A 24,035-nucleotide genomic window follows, 5' to 3' on the forward strand; every position below is an offset into this window, starting at 1 on the left:
CTATGCCTGACAACTGCAATGGCTCAGCCAGGCCAAGTGCCGCAGGTCTTTCAGGGGAGACTGATGCTGCAGCAACCTGAGTTTGGTCTCCTGTTTTTGAAGGAGCACTTTTAACCCCAGGACTTGCCCTGCTCCCCACACCTCGTTTCCTGGAAGACATCGCTTACAAGTTTAAGGAAAAAAAGGTACTCCCTCTGAGTTATCTAGCTGGGCCCAGCACACAGCCGCCACCACAGCTTTACCAGCCTCCAACTTGTTGCAAATGCCCAATTTCAAAATCCCAGACCTCTGTGTCCCACCGCATACGAGGCCCTGCTGAGATTAACTGACTAGCAGCAATGACATGTCGGAGCGTACCTCCCTTTATTCCGTGTGCCGCCCAGTGACGCACGCGCGGCCGTGCTTCTACCGTGCATGCACACCCTGTATGACGCAGATACACACACAGGTACGCCACGCACGCGGCACGCGCTCTCGACGCACGCCCTGCGCGTGCAGCACCTGCCGCCATGTGCGGGAGATACAAACATAAGCGCCATCTGTCAGCTTGCTCTGTAACAGAACCACCCGCAATGAGACACAGGGCTTACATAAGGCATTTTATACTGGAAACAATAGAAAATTGATAGGCCTCCCAGAGGGAGTACTCACCAGTCCTCGCTGCAGGACCCTATACAGGCCCAATCTTCCCCCATCACGGTGGGTAGCGCCTCTGAGGACCTTCAGGGACCGGGTCCCCCATTGTACGGGGTCCACACCCCTGGACCTGTAAAGTTCCCTTGGGCAAATAAAGACCAAGGATACCATGTAACAAGGGTCCAGCGCCTAAAAAGGACACATTACAAGCAAAACCTTGTTCTTGAACCAAGACTCGGGTACCATCCACTTTAGCTTTTAATGCCATCTGAATGGATCCGATATAACATCCTCACTGGGACATTATTGAAGAAAATTTGAAGAGCTTCCACAGCCGTGACCATCACCTTCAAGACACTGGCAAAAAACTAAAGGTACTTCCTGTATGGGAGGGGTTATATGGGAGGAACCTTCTTACTATTGGTTGCCAGTGTCCAATCACCTAAAGGTAGCATATAACCCAGATAGTCATTACTATGGTGCTCTGTGTCCCGTGACGTACGATAAAGAAAAGGCTCTTTGACACTATAGGGACCTTCCCTCCTGCACTGTCTATCTTGGCAAGGCCATATAATAAAGTGAGGGTAGCCGTCCTGCACATGCTCAGTTTAGTCTATTCCTGGAGAGAACATATCCTGTTTCAGTTGAACTGTTCAGGTCACATGATATTGACATCACACATGTGGGCGTGTATACAGGCTGTAGTGGAAATTTCCTCCTACCTGAAAACTCAGCACTGGACAGACTGTGCAGTTTATCATGTGACCGTGGTATACAGACCAGCAAAAAATGTAAAGTGGTAGTATTTTAATGTAAAAAAAAATTATTTATAAGCTGTGGGCACTTTGGGGGGCGCAGAGGAAATATTTTCATATTACTGGGTTTAGTAACACTTTAATGGCACCCCTAAAGAGCAGAGCATTGGTCTGTGTCAGGAACAAGCACAAGTTTGCGCGCGTTCATTGACACAGTAACGTGAACCCAGCCTTGGAGAGGGGTGCCTCAAGACTGAAAATACTTTTCAAGGGCGCCCGACTGGAAAAGGTTGGGAAACACTGATTTACTCCTATGTTATACTACCATCTGTGTCTGAAGGTAGGATAGGGTGATAAAAACCAGCACACCTAAAGATCAGCATACCTAAAAATATGTTCATATAAGAACATATAAATAGGAATACAGATATTCTTTTCCATGTCCTTCCTCCATAACGCAGAAATTAGGATCGTCTAACACTTTTCATATTAAATCCAATGCAGACGCAACCATCAACTTGGCCTCCATTTCACAGGGGGGTTGCCCATGGTCACTACTTTGTTCTCAAAATGTCCACCACTGTCTTTAAAGCACTAACAAGCTCCTCTAGAAAGTGTACTAGAAAAGACTCCCCTTTAGGAAAATGCACCCAGCCTACTATATTCCTCACAAGGAATCCACCCGGGAAGCATCCATACACCTTAAAGTACAATAACCCACATGTATGCAGACAGGATCAGAGAGGAGGGATAAGCAGTTTCCTTGGGGTCCACAGCCTCAACAAGCACAAGCTCTATTATGAGGGATGTACAGAAGGTGGCCCTGCGGGCTGTTCAGAACACCGCTAGCACTGCAAAACAAACTCCTCTAGGTCATGCCAACTTCCAGCATAGTGTGGCCATTCAGTTTGGAGCTTCCTTAAGGCCAGCACTGCTGAAGTACAACACTGGTGGTGTCTGAAAAGACAACAGTCCTACTTCCGTCAAAAAGTACAAGTGTGAGGAGAAGTGCAGACGCCAAGGCCCAAGTGTGGAAACTATCAGGCATTATCATCAAATCATTAAGGGGCAAGTTCCAGGTTTTAGATAATGGAGAGATTTAACAAGGGAATGTCTCCCCTTCCACCAGTCTCAGTTAGCAGCAGACAGGAAGTCTGTACTTCTGTTGGAACAGTGTCACTTTATGTAGCTAATGCTACTACAGTCCATTGCATCACACACAGTGGCCGCACCAATCTGTAATGAAAATAGTTTTAGCCCAAATGACCTATATAACCCCAACTCGGGCAACTAAAAAATTATGCCTCAGGGGGCGTGCCTGAACATGGCAGTATGAGGACACAGAATGCCCAAGCGCCAAGACTGCTGCTGCATACCTGGGTTCTGTGCTTTCTATGCCCAGCATTTTCCGTATACCTAAGCCTGGCACACCACAGAGGAAGACCTGAGGACCGGAACCAGCAACTATGCACCACTTTCGAACTCCCACTGCTCTAGATCTGCCTCAAGGCACCCACTGCCATGGCAAAAGACTCTGCAACTCCCCCTTTCTCATCCGCTGACTGTATGGTAGGACAGCCTCCTTACTGCATACCTTCCCAGCGGCCACCTTCATCTGCAGACACCAATCTAACAGGGCTCCCCGTTGTATTCAGGGAGGACTGCCCCCTCAGCCCCATCCTGGATAGCCAGCCATCCCTAGCTCCTGGATCCACCTCCTCCAGACAGGCTCCCTGCTGTCTTATCCTCTTTAGAGTTGTTGGCCATTTTGCCCCCTCTTCCCACCAAAATGGGATATGGAAGAGATTGAACCACATCTGCCTACAACAGGATGATCCTGAAAAATCGCCATAGGCAGAACATGATAAAAAAATAAAAATAAAAATAAAATATATATATGACCTTCTCCTTATGTATATTGTTTACTGCAACCTGGGTATATGGAGTATCTAATAGAGTTTCGCCTACAGATATGTATGTACTATACCTCACACACCCAATGGGCAAGTTGGGCTTGATTGTTATTTACCCTGTGGAGTGTTTCTTTTGTTACATTTTGTATTTCAGTATTTACAATGTACTTTTGCCGATATTGTACTGATTACGTATATGTCTCAATGCCTTATGTTCTTTATCTTTTTCTTTTAAACTTTGTTATAAGCAAATCTAAATAAAAAAAGAGATTAAACATAACAAGTTATGCCTTGCAGATGGGCTGCATCCGTACTGCAAGGGTTAACCACTTAAAAGGATAGTTCACCTTTTCCAAAAAAACTGCCTATGCAGGTAAGGGATGTTTGTAGATTAAAACACTGCGCTGCTCTGACTAAAGATGAATATTACCCTTGCTATAGGTGGAGGCCATTTACATACCTTATGAAGGATTGACTGGAATACTCCCAGGATGTTGCTAAGTAAGGCCTAGTCGTCACTGCTCACCTCCACTATCAATGGAGCAAGCTTTTTCTCTGATTCAAACCCCCTCAACATGCTCTCTCTCTAAGCTAATCCAGTAGCTCTGAGCTCAGCATTTAAGAGCTAACTCCTGTGATGGTGGAGGTGAGCAGTGACGACTGGGCTTCACTTAGCAACGTTCTGGGAGTATTCCAGTCAGGCTTTATAAAAAGGTATGTATGTAAATGGCCTACACCTATAGCAAGGGCTTTTTTTCAACTTTAGTCAGAGCTGCGCAGCTTATTTTATCTACAGATGCCCCTTATCTGCATAGGCAGTTTTGTGGTAAATGTAAACTATCCCTTTAAAGGAATTGCAAAGGCAGAAGGTTTTTTATATCTTAATGTATTCTATTCATTAAGATAAAAAAAACCTTCTGTGTGTAGCCGTGTCCCCAGCATCCCCTAATTACTTACCTGAGCCCCTTCTCTCTCCAATGATGTCCACAAGTGTCTTAGCTGTCCCAGAGACTCCTCCTGATTGGCTGAGACACAGCAGCAGTGCCATTGGCTCCCGTGGCTGTCAATCAAAATCAGTCAGCCAATCAAAGGAGAGAGGGGGCGGGGCCAGGCCGGGGCTTCGTGTCTGAATGGATACATGGAGCTCTGACTCGGCTTGGGTGTCCCCTGTAGCAGGCTAATGGCTGAGGGTCACTCGATAGGAGGAGGAGCCAGGAACAGCAAAGAGGGACCCGAGAAGAGGAGGATCTGGGCTGCTCTGTGCAAAACCAACTGCACAGAGGAAGTAAATATAAACAGGTTTGTTATTTTTAAAGTAAAAAAAACAAAAAACAAAAAAAAAAACAAGCCTTTACAATCACTTTAAAGGCCCAGCCTTTTCGTCACATTTGTGGTTTACAAGTAATTATTTTTGAAAAGAGGATTCACACCGAGTAACTAGATACCAAACATGTCACGCTTGAAAATTTTGCACACCCACGCAGCAGCAATAAATGTAAATTTTACTATCCATTGGCCATGCTTTATACGTTTTCACAGGTTACCACTTTATATCTACAGAAGTAGTCTAGTGCTAGAATTACTGCCCACGATCTGACGTACGCAATACCTCATGTGTGGGACATTCACTGTTTGCGTGCGTGTGGGACCGACGCATGCGTTTGCCTTTGCACAGGGGGATGCGGGCGCTTTACATTTTTTTTTAAATTAATTTATTTTACACTGTTGCTTTAAAAAAAAAAAGAAGTAAAATCAAATTTATTGCTGTCATAAGAAATGTAAACATCCTTGTGACAGCAATAGGGACATGACCGGTACGCTTTATGGAGGGATCTGGGGTCAAAAAGGCCCCAAAACCCCTCCTTTGCACTTGAAAGCATTCAAAAACACCAAGATCGGCATGTTCGAACACTTTTAATTTTCAAAAAAATGGCGCCGATGACAGCCAGGTAAACTGGAAGTGATGTCATGTCACCCCACCTGGGTTACCATAGCAGAGACAGTTCTGGCTTTGTATGGGTCTCCATTCAGCCGGCAGACATGCCGGCTGGTAGCTTGGGTCTCCCGGTGGCACGAGAGAGCCACGGAAGGCAGGGCGAGGGGTGTCCCCAGCACCCCGTCCTGCTGCTTGTAACTAGCAACCGAGTGGCTAGTTGGAGCATGGGGAGATGTGGGTAAAGTATAGCTCCTTTTATTTTTCCCCTAGACATAAGCAAGCAATTAACTCTACCAGTGTGGGCACAGTCCCACTGCAAGGGATACATTTTTTTTATTTGCCCAGAGTTAAAAAAATAAATAAATAAAAAAAAAAACTGTAAAAGTATATGGATAGCAAAATAATTGCTTGCTGCAACAAATTAAATATACGAGTTTCAAGGCTAGCTAATCTCCCTTCCTGGCTTCATAAAAAAAAAAAAAAAAAAAAAAAAAACACACACAACACCTTAAAAAAGGCTTACTTACACTGAAGTTTGTACAGTCCACTGGTCTCCTTCTTAGAAAGCAAAGTTGAATGCGCATCTTTGCGAGGATCCACTTTCCGCACAAACAGTGAGCGAAGCCAGCTGCTTTCACGGTTATCAGAGGAGTACCTAACATTGGGATAAAGAAAACGGTGAAACAAAAGGATATAAACAAAAAGGCCAAATAAAGTGAAAAAATTGTTTAAGTAGGTTGCCATTCATTCTGGGGACAGTCCCTATTCTGAAGAGCGTGCCCTCAAAAAAACAAAGTCCCGAACAATGTCACTGACAGCAGTGAGAGTGGCAGCAAGTGTTCCATGCTGGAACACGTTTTGTATACCAGGACCCAGCACCAAAGTAAGCTGGCAATGTTTCCAGTGTGGCACACTGAGATCTCCACCCAACAGAGGAAATACGGTCCTAGCTGTACTATGTTGACCATCCATGGCCTTTGTTTTCACTATTCTGTGGCTGGCTCCTGGAAGAGTTTGGGAGGACTTTCCTGCACCCCTCAAGGATGGAACACTGGAGACAAGTTAAGGTATAAAGCTAGCGGACTTGGCACTGAGCAGGGCACGGCACCCCAGACTCTCCCGGTGGCTTTGATTACTGATGTGCCTGTTCTGCACTGGCAAATCACTGTTACAATTGTATCCTTGATGGCCAGAAACTTGTAGAGGGAGGCCATTACTGTCAATGACACCAATGCTGGGGCCTATTTTACGTCCATACACCATAAAGGGACACCCAATTTCATAGGCGTGCGCACAGGGTGTGCCGGGTGTGCCCAGGCACACTCTAATCCCCCCATGCGCATTAGCTTTATCGTTCTGTGTAGCATCAGGAACATGGGAAAGATCTCCCTCTTACCGGCTCTGCCATAAGAGAAGTGTTTATCCTTTTCTCTTTCACCGTGGCAGCAGGGAGATCAATGTGTCGGAGTCATATATATGTAGATACATACACATGCATGTGTGTTTGAGCTTAAGGGTGCACACCCTAATGCATTAGGCTGCGCACACCTATGCCCAATTTATTGGCCACGCTTCCAGCATTTTTCCTCTCCATACCTTCAGGGTGTCTCTCCTAACTAAGCATGCATATCTTAGTAACTCTTATTTGAAATCCGTTTATTTTGTCTTCAAATACATTGAATGTCTGCCTCTTCTTCCAAAAGTCTGACCAATTTGAGATCAGGATGTGAACAGTTTGAGGCATGTTCAAAATAAATGCATTTTGTGGGTATGGCTACAACAGAAATGTGTTTTTTTTCTGGATGTGGTCAGTATGGTGTACCTGGATTTCATTTTTAAAATCTGGTAAGCTTACCCTAGCACCAGCAACGTGTCTAGATCAAAAGAAGAGATATTAAAACCAAGGCATCATGTCCTAAATTACAACATGTAAATCAGATTAACAGAAGGGGTTGTTCTTTGCTTACACATGTCTAAAAAAACTTCAATCCAGCATCCTTTGAAAAACGCGTCAGTGACATCAGAGGCACGCTAGAACCAGAAATACTCATTACACCATCTTGGATTCAGGTTTTATACTCCTTTATATATGTGTGTGCGCGCAACTTACCTGAGCCCCTTCTCTCTCCAGCGATGTCCACAAGTGTCTTAGCTGTCCCAGAGACTCCTCCTGATTGGCTGAGACACAGCAGCGGTGCGATTGGCTCCCGCAGCTGTCAATCAAAATCAGTCAGCCAATCAAAAGAGAGAGGGGCGGGGCCAGGTCGGGGCTTCGTGTCTGAATGGATACATGGAGCTCTGACTCGGCTTGGCGATGCATACTAGCACATTATGACTTTACCTTGCAGGAAAAAATAAATAATCCAGCGGTATACAACCGCTTTAACTTTCACCTATTAACCTGTTAGCCTAGACCAGGGGTAGGCAACCTCACCACTGCAGTTACAGTGAAACTAAAAATACCATCATGCCTTTGGCACTTGGAGTCATTACTGTGGCTTCCAGAGTCTTGCAATGTCTAACGCAACTTCTACGTCCACAACAGCTGGAGTGGCCTAGACTGTCAAAAAACACAAGTTTACAATCCATCACAGCTAAGGCTTCAAGTACAAGAGTAATTAATCATTATAGAAAATAAATTCTACTGGAAACCAATCACTCCGAAAATGTGTACTTTCCTGTAAATTAAGCATGTCTCAGACCATAGCGATGTAGCAATATGTAAGCAAAGTGGTATAAGCCATATGTCAACTGTAAGCATGACTGCTAGTGACGACCATTAAATTAAAACCAAGTTACATTTCATCTGATCCAAAATATCCCTTTTATTTTGTTAATCCAACCAATTCTATTACCATCACTGAAGACAAATGAACAAATTAAATGCAGTAATGAAAAGCAGCCGAGAAATGACAGTGATCATGGTGAATTCAGCAAGTGTGATTATAAGTTAACGTTTGTATGTCATTAGGAGGGATTCTTCTTTCTGTGAAGAGAGGATATTTATACACAGTGCTGGAAGAATTGATGTGAACATGTGCATGAGAGTCTGGCTGCTCTAAAACCATGATGTGATTAGGGAGAATATGCAAGATTATTATTGGAAGGATTTATTTGCAGAGTAGTGCAGTAACAACAAAGGAGCTATACTTTTCAGTTGTGCAGAATGAGGGTAGCAGATGACCAACGTACGCCTTTGCATGAGAGTACAGGGGGCTCCTTTAATTTATTTATTTAATGTGGGACACTGGTACTCTGACAGATGTTGAAATGGAACACTATTGCAGATGTTTGTGTGTACTGGTACACTGACAGATGTTCATGGGACAGGGAGAGTGGTGCGTGGTGTACTGTGTGGGGATGGCTGCAGTCTGTGTGACCTGTGACAGCTCTCTGTGTAAAATCGCCAGTTACACAGAGAGCTGTCAGTAAAGGCTGCAGCATCCCCCCCCCCCTGCACTGAGCTCTCACTGAAGCACTGCCGACACAGAGACATGTCTCGCTTTACATTGTGTAAAGGCTGTGACTGGGACACAGCCATCACGTGATCAGGAGGGCCAATCACAGCGCCATGTCCCGAGCTGCGATTGGCTGCGTCCAAAGATCACAGCCATCACAGGATCGCACAGCCGCACGCTGGCACCCGTTCTGAGCGACATACGGGTATATCCACTCAGAACGGGGAAGCTCCCACCCAGCCATTTATATCCATTGACTGAGAGGGAAGCAATTGATTTGAGACATGATTTCTTGGCCATGAGGGGTTCTGTTGAAACCAAACCACGGTCAGGTAGACCAACTAAAATTTCAGCAGCAACTGCCAGGAAAATTCTTCGGGATGCAAAGAAAAACCCACAAATAACTTCAGATGAAATACAGGACTCTCTGAAAACATGTGGTGTGGCGAGTCGCCAGAAGAAATCCATTACTACGCAAATGCCACAAAGTATCCCCCTTACAATACGCCAAACAGCACAGAGACAGGCCTCAAACCTTCTGGCACAAAGTCATTTGGAGTGATAAGACCAAAATTGGGCTTTTTGGCCACAACTATAAACGCTACATTTGGAGAGGAGTCAACAAGGCCTATGATGAAAGGTACACCATCCCTACTGTGCAACACGGAGGTGGATTGCTGATGTTTTGGAAATGCGTGAGATAAAAAGGCACAGGAAATTTGATCAAAATTGATGGCAAGATGAATGCAGTAAGTTATCAAAAAATACTGGAGGAACATTTGCATTCATCAGCCAGGAAGCTGCGCATGGGACGTACTTGAACATTCCAACATGACAATGATCCAAAACACAAGTCGACCTGTCATTGGCTACAGCAGAATAAAGTGAAGGATCTCGAGTAGCTATCTCAGATTTCTGACCACAATGTCATTGAGCCATTCTGGGGAGATCTCAAATGTGCAGTTCATGTAAGACAGCCCAGCCCAAGAATTTACAGGAACTGGAGGTTTTTTGCCAAGAGGAATGGGCAGCTTTACCATCTGAGAAGATAAAGAGCCTCATCCACAAATGACTTCAAGCTGTCATTGATGTTAAAGGGGGCAATACACAGTATTAAGAACTGGGGTATGTAAACTATTGACCAGGGTCATTTGGGTAGTTTCTGTTTTCATTATGATTTAAAAAAAGAGTAAAACGCAGTTGATTGATAATAAATGGCTTCAGCCAAACACCAACCATGAGTGAAAGAAAAGTTCTTGTGTTATTCATATTCTCTGAAAAATGGCCAAGAAATCATAAATTCTGCCAGGGTATGTAAACCTATAAGCACAACTGTAATATATATATATATATATATATATATATATATATATATATATATATATATATATATTGTATCTCCCCCTCCCCCAATGCAAGCGATAGAACAACCTACATTTAATCTGGCATCAGCCACTTGCAATCCTTGCAGAGCTCCGACTGTTAAAGGGGAAAGCTGCACAAGGGGTTAATCAGTTGTCACTGCAGTGCTTATATGCTAAAAAGGAACATGCTTAAAAGAGGAAGGAAGAGTGACAAAGATGAGCTCATTCAATCTCCAATCCTCTTCCAGGACAGCATCCGAGAGATAGGCTCCTCCTTCCTGCAGCAGGAAACACATTAGTCCACCATTATAAATTTCTTAGTCTCACCTGTGTGCCTCAGTTGTTTTTTGTTTCCTCCGGACCCACAGGAGCTGCAAACGTTTGTTATTTTATCCAGTCTCTGTGCTTTCTGCAGGGGACTCCCTGGCCAGCATCCCATTCAGCCCAGGGGGCCTTGGGAGGGCGAGCAGGGGCAGCAATCTCAGCCTCAAGGCTCTGCCTGAAGTTTTGCCCCTACAGAGAGGTATGCAACTATCCCCCCAGCTGCACTACATGCCACTGGTATTGTACACCGCCAACCTCACTCAGGCCCTTTGTGCTTACTTGAAGGCAAAGGCCCCAGAGGAAAAAAGGGCGCAGACCAGAGCAAGGCATGCGCCTCCTGCGCTCACCGGTTTTTCCCTGAGTGAAAAAAGCCACTATGCCAAAAATGCATAAAATGGTGGCTAAGGAGTCAAAAGGCTTCCTTAAGGGCATGCTTAACTCTTTTAAAAAGGAAATAAAGAGCACTATTGGGCCAATAAGCTCAGAAGTAGAGAAGCTGGAGGTGCCAGCAAGCTCTAGCCAAGCCAGTACCCTATCTAGTGGATTCGGATAACTCCAAACAAAACTCAGAGGGCGGCTTATGCTGGGATTCCGAGGAGGATGACTCGGCATCAGAGGGCACCCTACTTCCCTCAGAAGACGCAAACAATCTTCCAAGGCTCGGTCTCATCTGGTGTGACTTTTCATGCAACTTGGGACTGCAGAGTCGCATGACAAGTCATACCCATGACTTCCAATGAGTACCGTTCATATCTGTGCGACTTCAGGTCGCAGCGACTTCAAAGTGGTCCTTGCACTACTTTGGTCCCACTTTGATGCGACTTGAGGTCCATAGACCTCAAGAATACACAGACATGGTTTCAAGACATGGCATCAAAATCGTGGCAAAATGGCATAAAAAAATGTGCAACTTTCAGGTTGCAATAGTGGAACCTAGCCTAAAGGTTATAGCAGACACACTGGGTATTAAAGAGCAAAAAGCTGCAGGGCTTTCCCTGCACGACAAAATATACAAGGGGTTGTAGCCCAGAAAACCTAGGAGAAGCGCTTCATACCAGGTGCGGTCAAGCGCAGGTATCCATTTGCAGAGGAAGACACCAAGACTTGGGCGAAAATGTCCCAAAGTGGATGCCTCCCTCGTGAGAGTCGCAAACAAATCCGACTTAGCTTTTGATGATGTGGAGCATGAGAAGCAGGGGAGGCTATTTTGAATCCGGCAATGGCTTCCACACGCACCCTATTAGCTGGCTGTCTCAACTGCAAGCGTTGCTAGGAGACGTGCCAAGGGAAGAATTAGTGAGGACCATTCCCACACTAACCAGAGTGGCAGCTTTTCTAGCAGATGCCTCAGCTGAAATGGTATGATATCTTCTAGGGCCACGGCCATAGGGAGGAGGAGAGCCCTGTGGCTGAAAGTCATAGGAGGGGACATCGCCTCCAAGAATAGGCTGTGTGAGATCCCATTCACAGGAAATTTTCTGTTCGGGCCAGACCTGTAAACGGTCCTGGACAGGACTGCAGCAAAGAACAAAGGGTTCCCCCCAAGCAAAAAACAAGCAGGGGAAGGCGCCCTTTTTGTCATTCCAGGAGATTTAAGCTGCTCAACAGAAGAACAGAGGTATGCATGGCCACAATAGACTTGCAAGATGCATACTTGTATGTACCCATAAAGAAAAGTCATCAAAGATACCCAAGGTTCACGATCCAGGAGCCACCCTGCATCTGCAGTATACATCTTTTGCCTTTCGGCATTTCTTCTGTGCCCAGAATCTTGTCAAAGATTATAGCAGAAGCGCTAAAGGGCCTGAGACAGCAAGGCATAGGCGTGATACCATACCTAGACAATCTGCTGTTCTTTGCAGGTACCGCAAAGAACCTAAAAAACAACCTCTGCGCAGGTATTTCCTATCCACAAAACCTGGGGTGGATTGTAAATACAGAAATATCGTAGCTGACCCCAAGCCAGAGGTGGTATACTTGGATTTTGTACTAGACGCCAGAGTAACCAAAACCCTCCAGACGGAAGAAAAGAACGAGGCAGTGCTAGGACTGATGATGTCCTCAATCCCAGCCATCACCTGGGCACAGCTCCACATGAGGCCTCTACAGAATCACATTTTGACCCAGTGGGATGGTGATCCATCATCCTTAGAAATGTCCATTCCCGTCCCTCGGTTGGTCAAACAATCTCTTCAGTGGTGGCTCAATCCGCTCCGTTACGCCGAGGGGCGCAGATGGGCACAAGCCAACCCTGTGAGGATTACCACAGATGCCAGTACCCTAGTATGGGGGGCGCATATGGGGGATCTCTGTACACAGGGGAGATTAACGCCAGATGGTCTCAAGCCTCCTTGTATATGAGGGAATTAAAAGCCATAGAGAAAGCGCGAAGAGCATTGCAACCAGCTATCCAGGGGAGAGATGTCCGAATTCAGTCAGACAACGCCACAACAGTGGCATACCTGGACAGGCAAGGAGAGACAAAATCTCCTTGTTTAAGCCTGACAGAAGCAATTCTGTCATGGGCTAAGACAAACATCCGATCAACCTCAAGAATCCACTTGAAAGGGACAGACGACACGCTGGCAGACTTTCTAAGTCGAAAGACCATAAAACAGACAGAGTGGTCTCTAAACCAAGCAATCTTCTTGTGGATCACGCAAACCTGGAGAGTGCCCCAGGTAGATCTGTTTGTCTCAAGGACAAATGCGAAACTGCCAAGGTTCTTCTTGCTAGATACCACAGATGGCAACATCAGAGTGTAAAAGCATCTTAAGCCCCCGTTCACACAGGGGCGGCACGACTTGCAGGTCGCCTCACCGAGGCGACCTGCACACGACATCCACGGCGACTTGCAAAACGACTTACATAGTTACATAGTAGGTGAGGTTGAAAAAAGACACAAGTCCATCAAGTCCAACCTATGTGTGTGATTATGTGTCAGTATTGCATTGTATATCCCTGTATGTTGTGGTCATTCAGGTGCTTATCTAATAGTTTCTTGAAGCTATCAATGCTCCCCGCTGAGACCACCGCCTGTGGAAGGGAATTCCACATCCTTGCCGCTCTTACAGTAAAGAACCCTCTACGTAGTTTAAGATTAAACCTCTTTTCTTCTAATTTTAATGAGTGGCCACGAGTCTTGGTAAACTCTCTTCTGCGAAAAAGTTTTATCCCTATTGAGGGGTCACCAGTCCGGTATTTGTAAATTGAAATCATATCCCCTCTCAAGCGTCTCCTCTCCAGAGAGAATAAGTTCAGTGCTCGCAACCTTTCCTCATAACTAAGATCCTCCAGACCCTTTATTAGCTTTGTTGCCCTTCTTTGAACTCGCTCCATTTCCAGTACATCCTTCCTGAGGACTGGTGCCCAGAACTGGACCGCATACTCTAGGTGCGGCCGGACCAGAGTCTTGTAGAGCGGGAGAATTATCGTTTTATCTCTGGAGTTGATCCCCCTTTTAATGCATGCCAATATTCTGTTTGCTTTGTTAGCAGCAGCTTGGCATTGCCTGCCATTGCTGAGCCTATCATCCACTAGGACCCCCAGGTCCTTTTCCATCCTAGATTCCCCCAGAGGTTCTCCCCCCAGCGTATAGAATGCATTCATATTTTTGCCACCCAAATGCATTATTTTACATTTTTCTACATTGAACCTCATTTGCCATGTAGTCGCCCACCCCATTAATTTGTTCAGGTCTTTTTGCAAGGTTTCCACGTCCTGCGGAGAAGTTATTGCCCTGCTTAGCTTAGTATCGTCTGCAAATACAGAGATTGAACTGTTTATCCCATCCTCCAGATCGTTTATGAACAAATTAAATAGGATTGGTCCCAGCACAGAACCCTGGGGCACCCCACTACCCACCCCTGACCATTCTGAGTACTCCCCATTTATCACCACCCTCTGAACTCGCCCTTGTAGCCAGTTTTCAATCCATGTACTCACCCTATGGTCCATGCCAACAGACCTTATTTTGTACAGTAAACGTTTATGGGGAACTGTGTCAAATGCTTTTGCAAAATCCAGATACACCACGTCTACAGGCCTTCCTTTATCTAGATGGCAACTCACCTCCTCATAGAAGGTTAATAGATTGGTTTGGCAAGAACGATTCTTCATGAATCCATGCTGATTACTGCTAATGATATCGTACGTATTACTAAAATCCTGTATATAGTCCCTTATCATCCCCTCCAAGAGTTTACATACTATCGATGTTAGGCTAACTGGTCTGTAATTCCCAGGGATGTATTTTGGGCCCTTTTTAAATATAGGTGCTACATTGGCTTTTCTCCAATCAGCTGGTACCATTCCAGTCAGTAGACTATCTGTAAAAATTAGGAACAACGGTCTGGCAATCACTTGACTGAGTTCCCTAAGTACCCTCGGATGCAAGCCATCTGGTCCCGGTGATTTATTAATGTTAAGTTTCTCAAGTCTAATTTTAATTCCGTCCTCTGTTAACCATGTAGGTGCTTCCTGTGTTGTGTCATGAGGATAAACACTGCAGTTTTGGTTACTGAAGCCCCCCGATTCACTCGTGAAGACTGAGGAGAAGAATAAATTCAATACCTTCGCCATCTCCCCATCCTTTGTAACCAGATGTCCTTCCTCATTCTTTATGGGGCCAATATGGTCTGTCCTCCCTTTTTTACTGTTTACATACTTAAAGAATTTCTTGGGATTTTTTTGCTCTCCTCCGCTATGTGTCTTTCGTGTTCTATCTTAGCTGTCCTAATTGCACGCTTACATTTCTTATTGCATTCTTTATAAAGTCTGAATGCTGAGGATGATCCCTCAACCTTGTATTTTTTGAAGGCCTTCTCCTTTGCTTTTATATGCATTTTTACATTGGAGTTAAGCCATCCAGGACTTTTGTTCGCTCTTTTAAATTTATTACCCAATGGGATACATTGGCTAATGCCCTTATTTAATATGCTCTTAAAGCAAACCCATCTCTCCTCCGTATTCTTTGAAGTCTATGCAAGTCGCCCCAAAAGAAGTACAGGAACCTTTTTCTAAGTCGGAGCGACTTGCGTCGCTCCTATTAGAACGGTTCCATTGCACAGAATGGGAGGCGACTTGTCAGGCAAGTAGGTCGCCTGACAAGTCGCCCCTGTGTGAAACGGCACTAAATAAAATGAAAAATTGGCGAAAAAATTTAGTCTTCCTTAACTCCAATCAAGTCTGCTCCCCTGCCAGACAAGGCTGTGCTGTGTGGTAGAGATGTGTCAATCTCAGGACTGTATGATCAGAAAAACAAATCTGGTAAAACAGCTTCCTTAAATGTGTTTAATTTTTGTATTTAGCTGTTGAAATACAGCGGTCATTTTTAGGCAACACAGGGACGATAAGACCTAATGTCAGTTTCTGAATATAGGTTTGCTTTACCAAGTAATTTTTGCTAATTTAGCTTTATCTGTTCCATTAATAACATCTCACATGCACTATTAAGTAGACATCTGGGTATATGCACAGATCACAGCAGACATCTGGGTATATGCATAGCCAAACACTTTATTAAACATGCAATAAATGCTGCTTGTCAGCAAAGTGGTTTGAACCCAAAGGAATATCTGTGTTGTGAAATTTTAGTAAAGAATATTCAGTACTCCTACACTAGCATTAAAGATTGCCATTCTGCGTGGTCTGACAATCCTAGCAAAGTGCTGAAGCAACTAACTTTATCAATGAAGGAAAGTTAAAACTGATACTAAAATCTGCAGCACGCTCCGGGTCACAGCAGGAGTCCGGTGCGTCTCCATTCACTGTTTCATGTCCGAATCCAGCCCGAATTTTTGTCTGAATTTGGACCTGAAACGGACCAAAAGACGCACAGGACTCCTGTGCAGTTCGCATCGGAGCCGCTGCGGAGATGCGTGAACCGGCTCCATAGAGAGCCAGTCACAATCTCCTGTTATGCGATTTGGATGCGGAGAAAACCCACATCCAATTCACAATAGTGTGAACCCAGCCTGAAAAATACAAATATTTTCAAGTATGTATTCTTAACCACTTGACAACTGGGCACTTAAACCCCCCTCGTGACCAGACCAATTTTCAGCTTTCAGCGCTCTCACACTTTGAATGACAATTACTCAGTCATACAATACTGTACCCAAATGAATTTTTTGTCCTTTTTTTCATACAAATAGAGCTTTATTTTGGTGGTATTTGATCACCTCTGGGTTTTTTATTTCTTGCGCTATAAATGAAAAAAGACCGAAAATTTTGAAAAAAAATGCATTTTTCTTTGTTTCTGTGATAAAATTTTGCAAATTAGTAATTTTTCTTCATAAATTTTGGCCATAATTTATACTGCTACATATCTTTGGTAAAAATAACCCAAATTAGTGGATATTATTTGGTCTTTGTGAAAGTTATAGAGTCTACAAGATGTGGTGCAAATCATAAAAAATTGATCACACCTGACGTACTGGTGGCCTATCTCATTTCTTGCGACCCAAACAAGCCAGGAAAGTACAAATACCCCCCAAATGACCCCTTTTTTGAAAGTAGACATTCCAAGGTATTTAGTAAGAGGCATGGGGAGGTTTTTGATGTTGTCATTTTTTCCCACAATTCTTTGCAAAATGAAGATTTATTTTTATTTTTTTTTTCCCCCCACAAAATTGTCATTGTAATAGGTTATTTCTCTCACATGGCATGTGTATACCACAAATGACACCCCAAAATACATTCTGCTACTCCTCCTGAGTATTACAATACCACATGTGTGGGACTTTTTCACAGCCTGGCCACATACAAAGTCCCAACATGCAGGAAGCACCATCAGGTGTTCTAGGAGCATAAATTACACATCTAATTTGTTGACTACCTATTACACTTTTGAAGGCCCTGGAGAACCAGGACAATGACATGTGACACTGATGTGGCACTGATGACAGATGGCACTGATATGTGGCACTGACACTGATGTGGCACTGATGACAGATGGCACTAATACATGGCACTGATGACAGATGGCACTAATACATGGCACTGACAGATGGCACTAATACATGGCACTGATGACACGTGACACTGATGACAGATGGCACTAATATGTGGCACTGATGACAGATGGCACTAATATGTGGCACTGATGACAAATGGCACTGATGACAGATGGCACTAATATGTGGCACTGATGACACGTGGCACTGATGACACGTGGCACTGATGAAAGATGGCACTGATACGTGGCACTGATGACAGATGGCACTGATACGTGGCACTGATGACAGATGGCACTGATACGTGGCACTGGGAACAGATGGCAGTGGGGACAGATGGCAGTGGGGACAGATGGCAGATGGCAGATAACAGTGCTGACACTTTTTTTTTCGTTTTTTTTTTTTCTGTTTACTTACCACCGCAGTGGTTCGCTCTCCCTCCTCACATGCTGTCTCTGTGTGAGGAGGGAGAGCCGGCGATGAGAGATGATCTCATATGTTTACATGTGAGATCCTCTCTCTTTGGCAGAGCGATCGCACTGTAAACGGCCGCTGTCATTGGCCGTTTATGGCGATCTGTGACTGGCTGTGTCCGACAAGTGAACAGCAGGACGTCCAGGGACGCCCTCCCGGCAATTGGAGTCCGCGCTGTAGCAGTCTTTCGGCTATAGCGCGGACGCCTAGTGGTTAAGGGCCCTTTCACACTGATTTTTCTTTTTTTACTAAAAACCTGATCAAAAACTAAACAAAAAAGGTAGATTAACCGCATGCCGGCCTTCTAACGTAGATGTGCGGACCCTCTGCACTGGATCATGTACCTAGTGATCCGCATGCCCGGGGCAGGGGGAGCGCGCTCACTGCCCCGACTGTGCTATCAGCTGATCAGTGGGTCTCGGCAAATGAGTGACTGCCAGGACCCGTTGATCGGCTCAGTGTTTCATGGAACAGAGCTCGGTGATTGTAAACAATGCAGAGCTCTGTTCACTGACAGGGGCTCTTGCTAATTTTTTATTCCCTGCCATGCAGGGGGAAAAAAAAAACCCAACAAGATCCTTAGTAAAAGCAGAACATATTACACATTGCTGGGCATACAGTTAAAGTGATAGATTTCTTTTTTTAAAACAACATGTTATACTTACCTGCTCTGTGCAGTGGTTTTGCACAGAGCAGCCCAGATCTGCCTCTTCTCGGGTCCCACACTGGCGCTCCTGGCCCCTCCCTCCTGTCGAGTGCCCCCACAGCATGCAGCTTGCTCTGGGGGCACCCAAGCAGGCACATTTCTGAGTAGAGGATCTGTGTCCCCATTCATACACGGAGCCACGGCTCAGCCCCGCCCCCTCCGTCTCCTGATTGGCTCAATGGCTGTGATTAAAAAGGGAGCAGCGGGAGCCAATGGCTCCCTCTGCTGCCAAAAGCCAATCAGTAGTGTGAGACCCTGGAGAACCAAAGCTCTCGTGGATATCGCTGGATCAAGAGGGAGCTCAGGTAAGCATTAGGGGGGCTGCCGCACACAGAAGGTTTTTTAAGTTTATGCATAGAATGCATGAAGGTAAAAAAAAAACTTGTGCCTTTACAACCATTTCAATCCTTTGATCACTCTAGATGTTAACCCCTTTCCAGACAGTGTCATTAGTACAGCGACACTGTATAGTATTAGCACTTATCACTGCATTATAAATGTATATATATTTTTTGGGGGGGCAAAATTTTCGGTCTTTTGTTTATATAATAAAGAAAATACCACCAAAAGAAAGCTCTAGTTGTGTGAAAAAAAAAATATATATAAATTTCATTTGGGTGCAGTGTTGCATGACCATGTATTGCCGGTTAAAGTAGCGCAGTGCCAAATAGCAAAAAATGGGATGGTCCTAAAGAGGGGGAAAAACTTCCAGAGGGCAAGTGGCTAAAGCGGCCAAAAACGCAACTGACCGTAGTGAAGAGTTTATTTTTTATTGAAAAACTGATCAGTGCGAAAGGGCCCTAACACTAACTTCTATTGCTCTCAGCCTCCTCCAAATTACTTTTTTTTTTTTTTTGGCTGGTTCATCAGGGGGTGAATGAATGAAGATACGAAATACCCCTTGTATCGAACACGCGTAGGGGAAGGGGACAGGACGGAACGTTATACATACAACCTGTTGGGACAGATTAGCACGCCACCCCATACCGGCCGCTGTTGCCCGTTCGTCTCTGCTGTTTTAGTGTGGCGCCCTTAAGCGCCTTGTTACTGTGAGTACCCATTGCGGGATTTGTTTATGATTTTAATTAATTTAGTACATACTGCACCATGAAGTCCTTTTTATGTTGATATTTTGAGGTACAAACGGGACTGCTGTGAGGAACAGAGGCACCAGTGCAAATCTATCCAGGACCCTGCATATAACATCGAACCCAGAGAGGTTCTAAGGCGCACTCTGACCAAGCTTAATTGCAAGGTCGCACGCCCTAAGGTGAGGGGTTTATCACCTGGGGGGGAGCACTTGTACGAGCGCACAGCACTTTACTTTGTGTTCACCATAACACATGAATGGATTGTGGAAGATCTGTGGACTGTAAATTTGATTGTTGCACAGCAACACAGCACTGAATTGCATAGAATCACATGGATGCAACACCAAATCGCATGGATGCGTTTTTTTGTATTTTTTAACTTTTTATTGTTTGAACATTGCACTAACATCATATTGCATAGATACAGCACTGAAATGCATGGATGCAACACTAAATCGGACTGTTAATTTGATCGTTGCACAGCAACACAGCACTGAATTGCATAGAATCACATGGATGCGTTTTTTTGTATTTTTTAACTTTTTATTGTTCGAACATTGCACTAACACCATATTGCATAGATGCAGTACTGATATGCTTGGATGCAACACTAAGTCGCATGGATGTTTGTGTTGAATTATCTATTAATGTTTGAAAATTGCACAAGCTTTGTGGAATATTTGCAATACACAGGCTTATTGGAGCACTTTTACCTATTTATTCATTCATTGAAATTTATTGCACATTAACGTATAGTATAGTATTAATAGATTTTGTATATGTTAAGCACAATATCACTTTATGAATATTATAGTGGAAATTTCTTATTTTTTATTTTGATAAGCGCAGCGTGTGTACAATTTGGTTTAACTATTTTGCATGGTTATGAGACATGCGTAACGTTAGCAGCTGATCATTTGCAAAGATATACTATTTTGGAGACCAGATTTGGTCAATTACCTGGAGGCTCACAGGACTACAAATTAGCATTCTGAGTAAAATATATATAATGTTTGGGGGTTCCAAGTAATTTTCTAGCAAAAAATATTGATTTTAACTTATCCCTTTGATCTAAGAAGGAAGAGTTAGTTACAATGTTTCATGTTAACATCCGGGCAGTCTGCCAAGTTTTTTCTTTTGACAGCTGAGTGAGTGGATAAATGTCTCCACTTGTTATATGAAAGAATCGGCAAACTCTGCAGGAGATCGTCAGCGGGGTTGAATCAAGATCACGATTTTTTAATGATTAATTATGCAGCCAATCAGCGGGTCTGGTGGACTCGATGTCCACCGGCCGACTGCAATTATTCCCTGCAGAGACGGAACGGGGATCTGCTGAAATAAACAAGGCAGATCTCCGTTCTATCAGGGGATGACACTGAGAACGGTCTTCCTGCTAAGCAGGAAGACGGATCTGTGTGTTCCCCCAGTCACACAGTCCCTCATACAGTTAGAAAACACAAACAGGGAACATATTTAACCCCTTGATCGGCCCTGATGTTAACCCCTTCCCTCCCAGTGTCATTAGTACAATGTCAGTGCATATTTTTAGCACCGATCACTGTAATAATATCACTGGTTCCCCAAAAAGTGTCAAAAATGGCTGTTAGGTGTCTGATCTGTCTGCTGCAATGGTGCAGTCCCGCTAAAAATCACTAGTAAAAAAAAAAAATTACTAAAAAAATGCCATAAATCTATATTTTGTAGACGCTATAACTTTTGCGCAAACAAATCAATATACGCTTATTGGGATTTTTTTTAACCAAAAATATGTAGAAGAATACATATTGGCCTAAATTGATGAATACTAATAAATAAATATATATATATATATATACACACACACACACACATATAATTTTTTTTATATTTTTTTGGGGGATATGTATTATAGCAGAAAGTAAAAAATGTTTTTTTTTTTCTCAAAAATTTGGGTTTTTTTGTTTTTTTTGTTTATAGAGCAAAAAATTAAAATAGCAGGGGTGATCAAATACCACCAAAAGAAATCTCTATTTTGGGGGGGGACATCAGTTTTGTTTGTTTACAGCGTCACACGACCATGAAATTGTCAGTTTATGTAACACAGTGCCGTATCGCAAAAAAAAAATGGCCTGGTCATTAAAGGGGTAAATCCTTCCGGGGCTGAAGTGGTTAATTAAGCTTTGCTTAAAAAGGAGAAGTCTAGCCTGAGCTTTTCAGGCTGGGCTTCTCCTACGTTTTCAGTGGACCGCTCTCCACTGGCGTCACTGGAATCAGTCCAGGCAGCGCGTCATCCCGACTTCCCAAATCTGGATCCGCCAGCTGCCTGGACTGATAGCAGCCTCAGCCTCTCAGCGAGCTGATGAGACAACTGCTCCCCGCCCCTCCACAGCTCAGCGTTCCAATGAGCGTGGAGGAGCAGAGCAGGAGAGATGCTGACTGACAGTCAGCAGCTCTCCGCTCGGTGAGGTGAGAGAACCGAACCATTCGCGATGCTTCAGTGGCTCGGTTCTCAGTGAAGAGGCAGCGGGGGACAGATGCAGCATCGGTCTGATGCTGCATCCACCTAGGAAAGTAAAAATATCAAAAAAACATACTTGTCTTTTAAATTTCCACTATCACAATATGGCTTTAGAAGAAAAATAAATAAAAAATAAAAAGGGTAAGGGGAAAATAGTTTTTAATCGGGGCAACTACACTATAAAGACGTTCCTGTTTTCGCTCTGCGTGATGAAACGGTGAAAGGTTAATCAGTCTTAGTCCATGGAACAAACACAACCTTTACCCTCCTCAAGCCCCAGGCACCGCAGTCCTGAGAGGGGACAAGGGACAGGGACGTGACAATGTGCACAAACAGGTGGAACAAACCAGCACACTAACAATTTTGTTACATGGCAAGTATGTAACATAAAATTTAAAAAAATAATTAAAAAAAAAAATATTGTTTTATATATATATATATATATATATAAAATATTTATTTTTTCAGTACCAACATAGTGTGTGTGTGTGTGTGTGTGTGTGTGTGTGTGTGTGTGTGTGTGTGTGTGTGTATGTATGTATATATATATATATATATATATATATATATATATATATATATATACATATACACACACACACACACTGTGTATATGAAGTGCAGTGTTTACAAACATACAGTACATATGGCCCTATGCACAGCTTTGCTATTGCAGGTGGCAGAGGGTCTATGAAGCCCCCTGATAATGAATACACACCCTCCCCTTCCACACATTGCAATGCAGTGCTGTGCACCCCTATAGCAGAGGATGGGAATGAGCTCTCCTCCCTAGCAGGATACAATGCATGTTATTAGTATAATACTCTGCAGTCCCCTCTTACCTGCACGTCAGTTCGGCCATACACCCTCCTCTCAGGCCAGGACATTGTCTCAGAGCCGGAATCATAGACACTCTCGTCAGCATGTTTCCAGTGTCACATGAAAGATGGGATTGCAGGTAGGTCTCTCCGTGCGTGCGCGCCCCCGCAGCCCTGCGCCTGTGCACAGTTTTCCAAGCGCGCCTACGTGCAGTGGTTTGGTGTGTGTAGAGGAGCGTGCTGACCGAAGGGTTTGGATATTGAAGGGCACGATTTGGGTTGGGATTTTGTTTTGTTCTTCAAATATACAGTCAGGGTTGATTTTCTTTCCGGTCTTTGTTTAAAATTGCGTTTCTGTAGATGTGCTGAAGAATGCTGTTCAAAATTTACTTTGACGTTTTGCAAATACAAGTATACACTATCTTACCAAAAGTATTGTGACGCCTGCCTTTACACTAGTGTTGCCAACCGCCCATAGATTTAAGGGCAGCCCGTAAATTTAAACCCTTTTTAGGGCTGCCCATTAAAGTCCGTTACGGGCACCGGTGCCCGTAAAAATGATGACCGCGAGCCGACCACGCAACTGCGCATGCGCCGTTCCGAAGCCGGCCGGGCTCGGGAAAGCTTGTACGCTCTCGGCCTGGCTCGGGAAACCTCGTACGCGCTCGGCTGGGTGGCGCATGCGCAGTAACGTAATTGTTAGTATGTCCGCAGCCTCTGTCCCCCTCCTGTAGTATGTCCGCAGTCTCTGTCCACCTCCTGTAGTATGTCCGCAGCCTCTGTCCCCCTCCTGTAGTATGTCCGCAGCCTCTGTCCACCTCCTGTAGTATGTCCGCAGTCTCTGTCCACCTCCTGTAGTATGACCGCAGTCTCTGTCCACCTCCTGTAGTATGACCGCAGCCTCTGTCCACCTCTTGTAGTATGTCCGCAGTCTCTGTCCACCTCCTGTAGTATGACCGCAGCCTCTGTCCACCTCTTGTAGTATGTCCGCAGTCTCTGTCCACCTCCTGTAGTATGTCCGCAGCCTCTGTCCACCTCTTGTAGTATGTCCGCAGTCTCTGTCCACCTCCTGTAGTATGTCCGCAGCCTCTGTCCATCTCCTGT

The 24,035-nt window shown here is 44.5% G+C and overlaps 1 protein-coding gene across 1 annotated transcript in view; it reads right to left on the minus strand.

Moving 5' to 3' along the window:
* NIPSNAP1 (nipsnap homolog 1) overlaps positions 1 to 23,135 on the minus strand; it is a 60,109-nt gene extending 36,974 nt beyond the window's left edge. The window contains exons 1-2 of the mRNA XM_073630683.1: positions 22,956 to 23,135; positions 5,768 to 5,895 (exon numbers count right to left, since the gene is read on the minus strand). Coding sequence (XP_073486784.1) covers positions 5,768 to 5,895; positions 22,956 to 23,038 — 211 coding nt within the window. The 5' untranslated portion in view covers positions 23,039 to 23,135. The remainder of the gene's footprint in view (positions 1 to 5,767; positions 5,896 to 22,955) is intronic.
* Between the last annotated feature and the right edge of the window lie 900 nt (positions 23,136 to 24,035).

Source organism: Aquarana catesbeiana, linkage group LG01 (assembly GCF_042186555.1).
Source record: "Aquarana catesbeiana isolate 2022-GZ linkage group LG01, ASM4218655v1, whole genome shotgun sequence".
Lineage (NCBI taxonomy): Eukaryota > Metazoa > Chordata > Amphibia > Anura > Ranidae > Aquarana > Aquarana catesbeiana.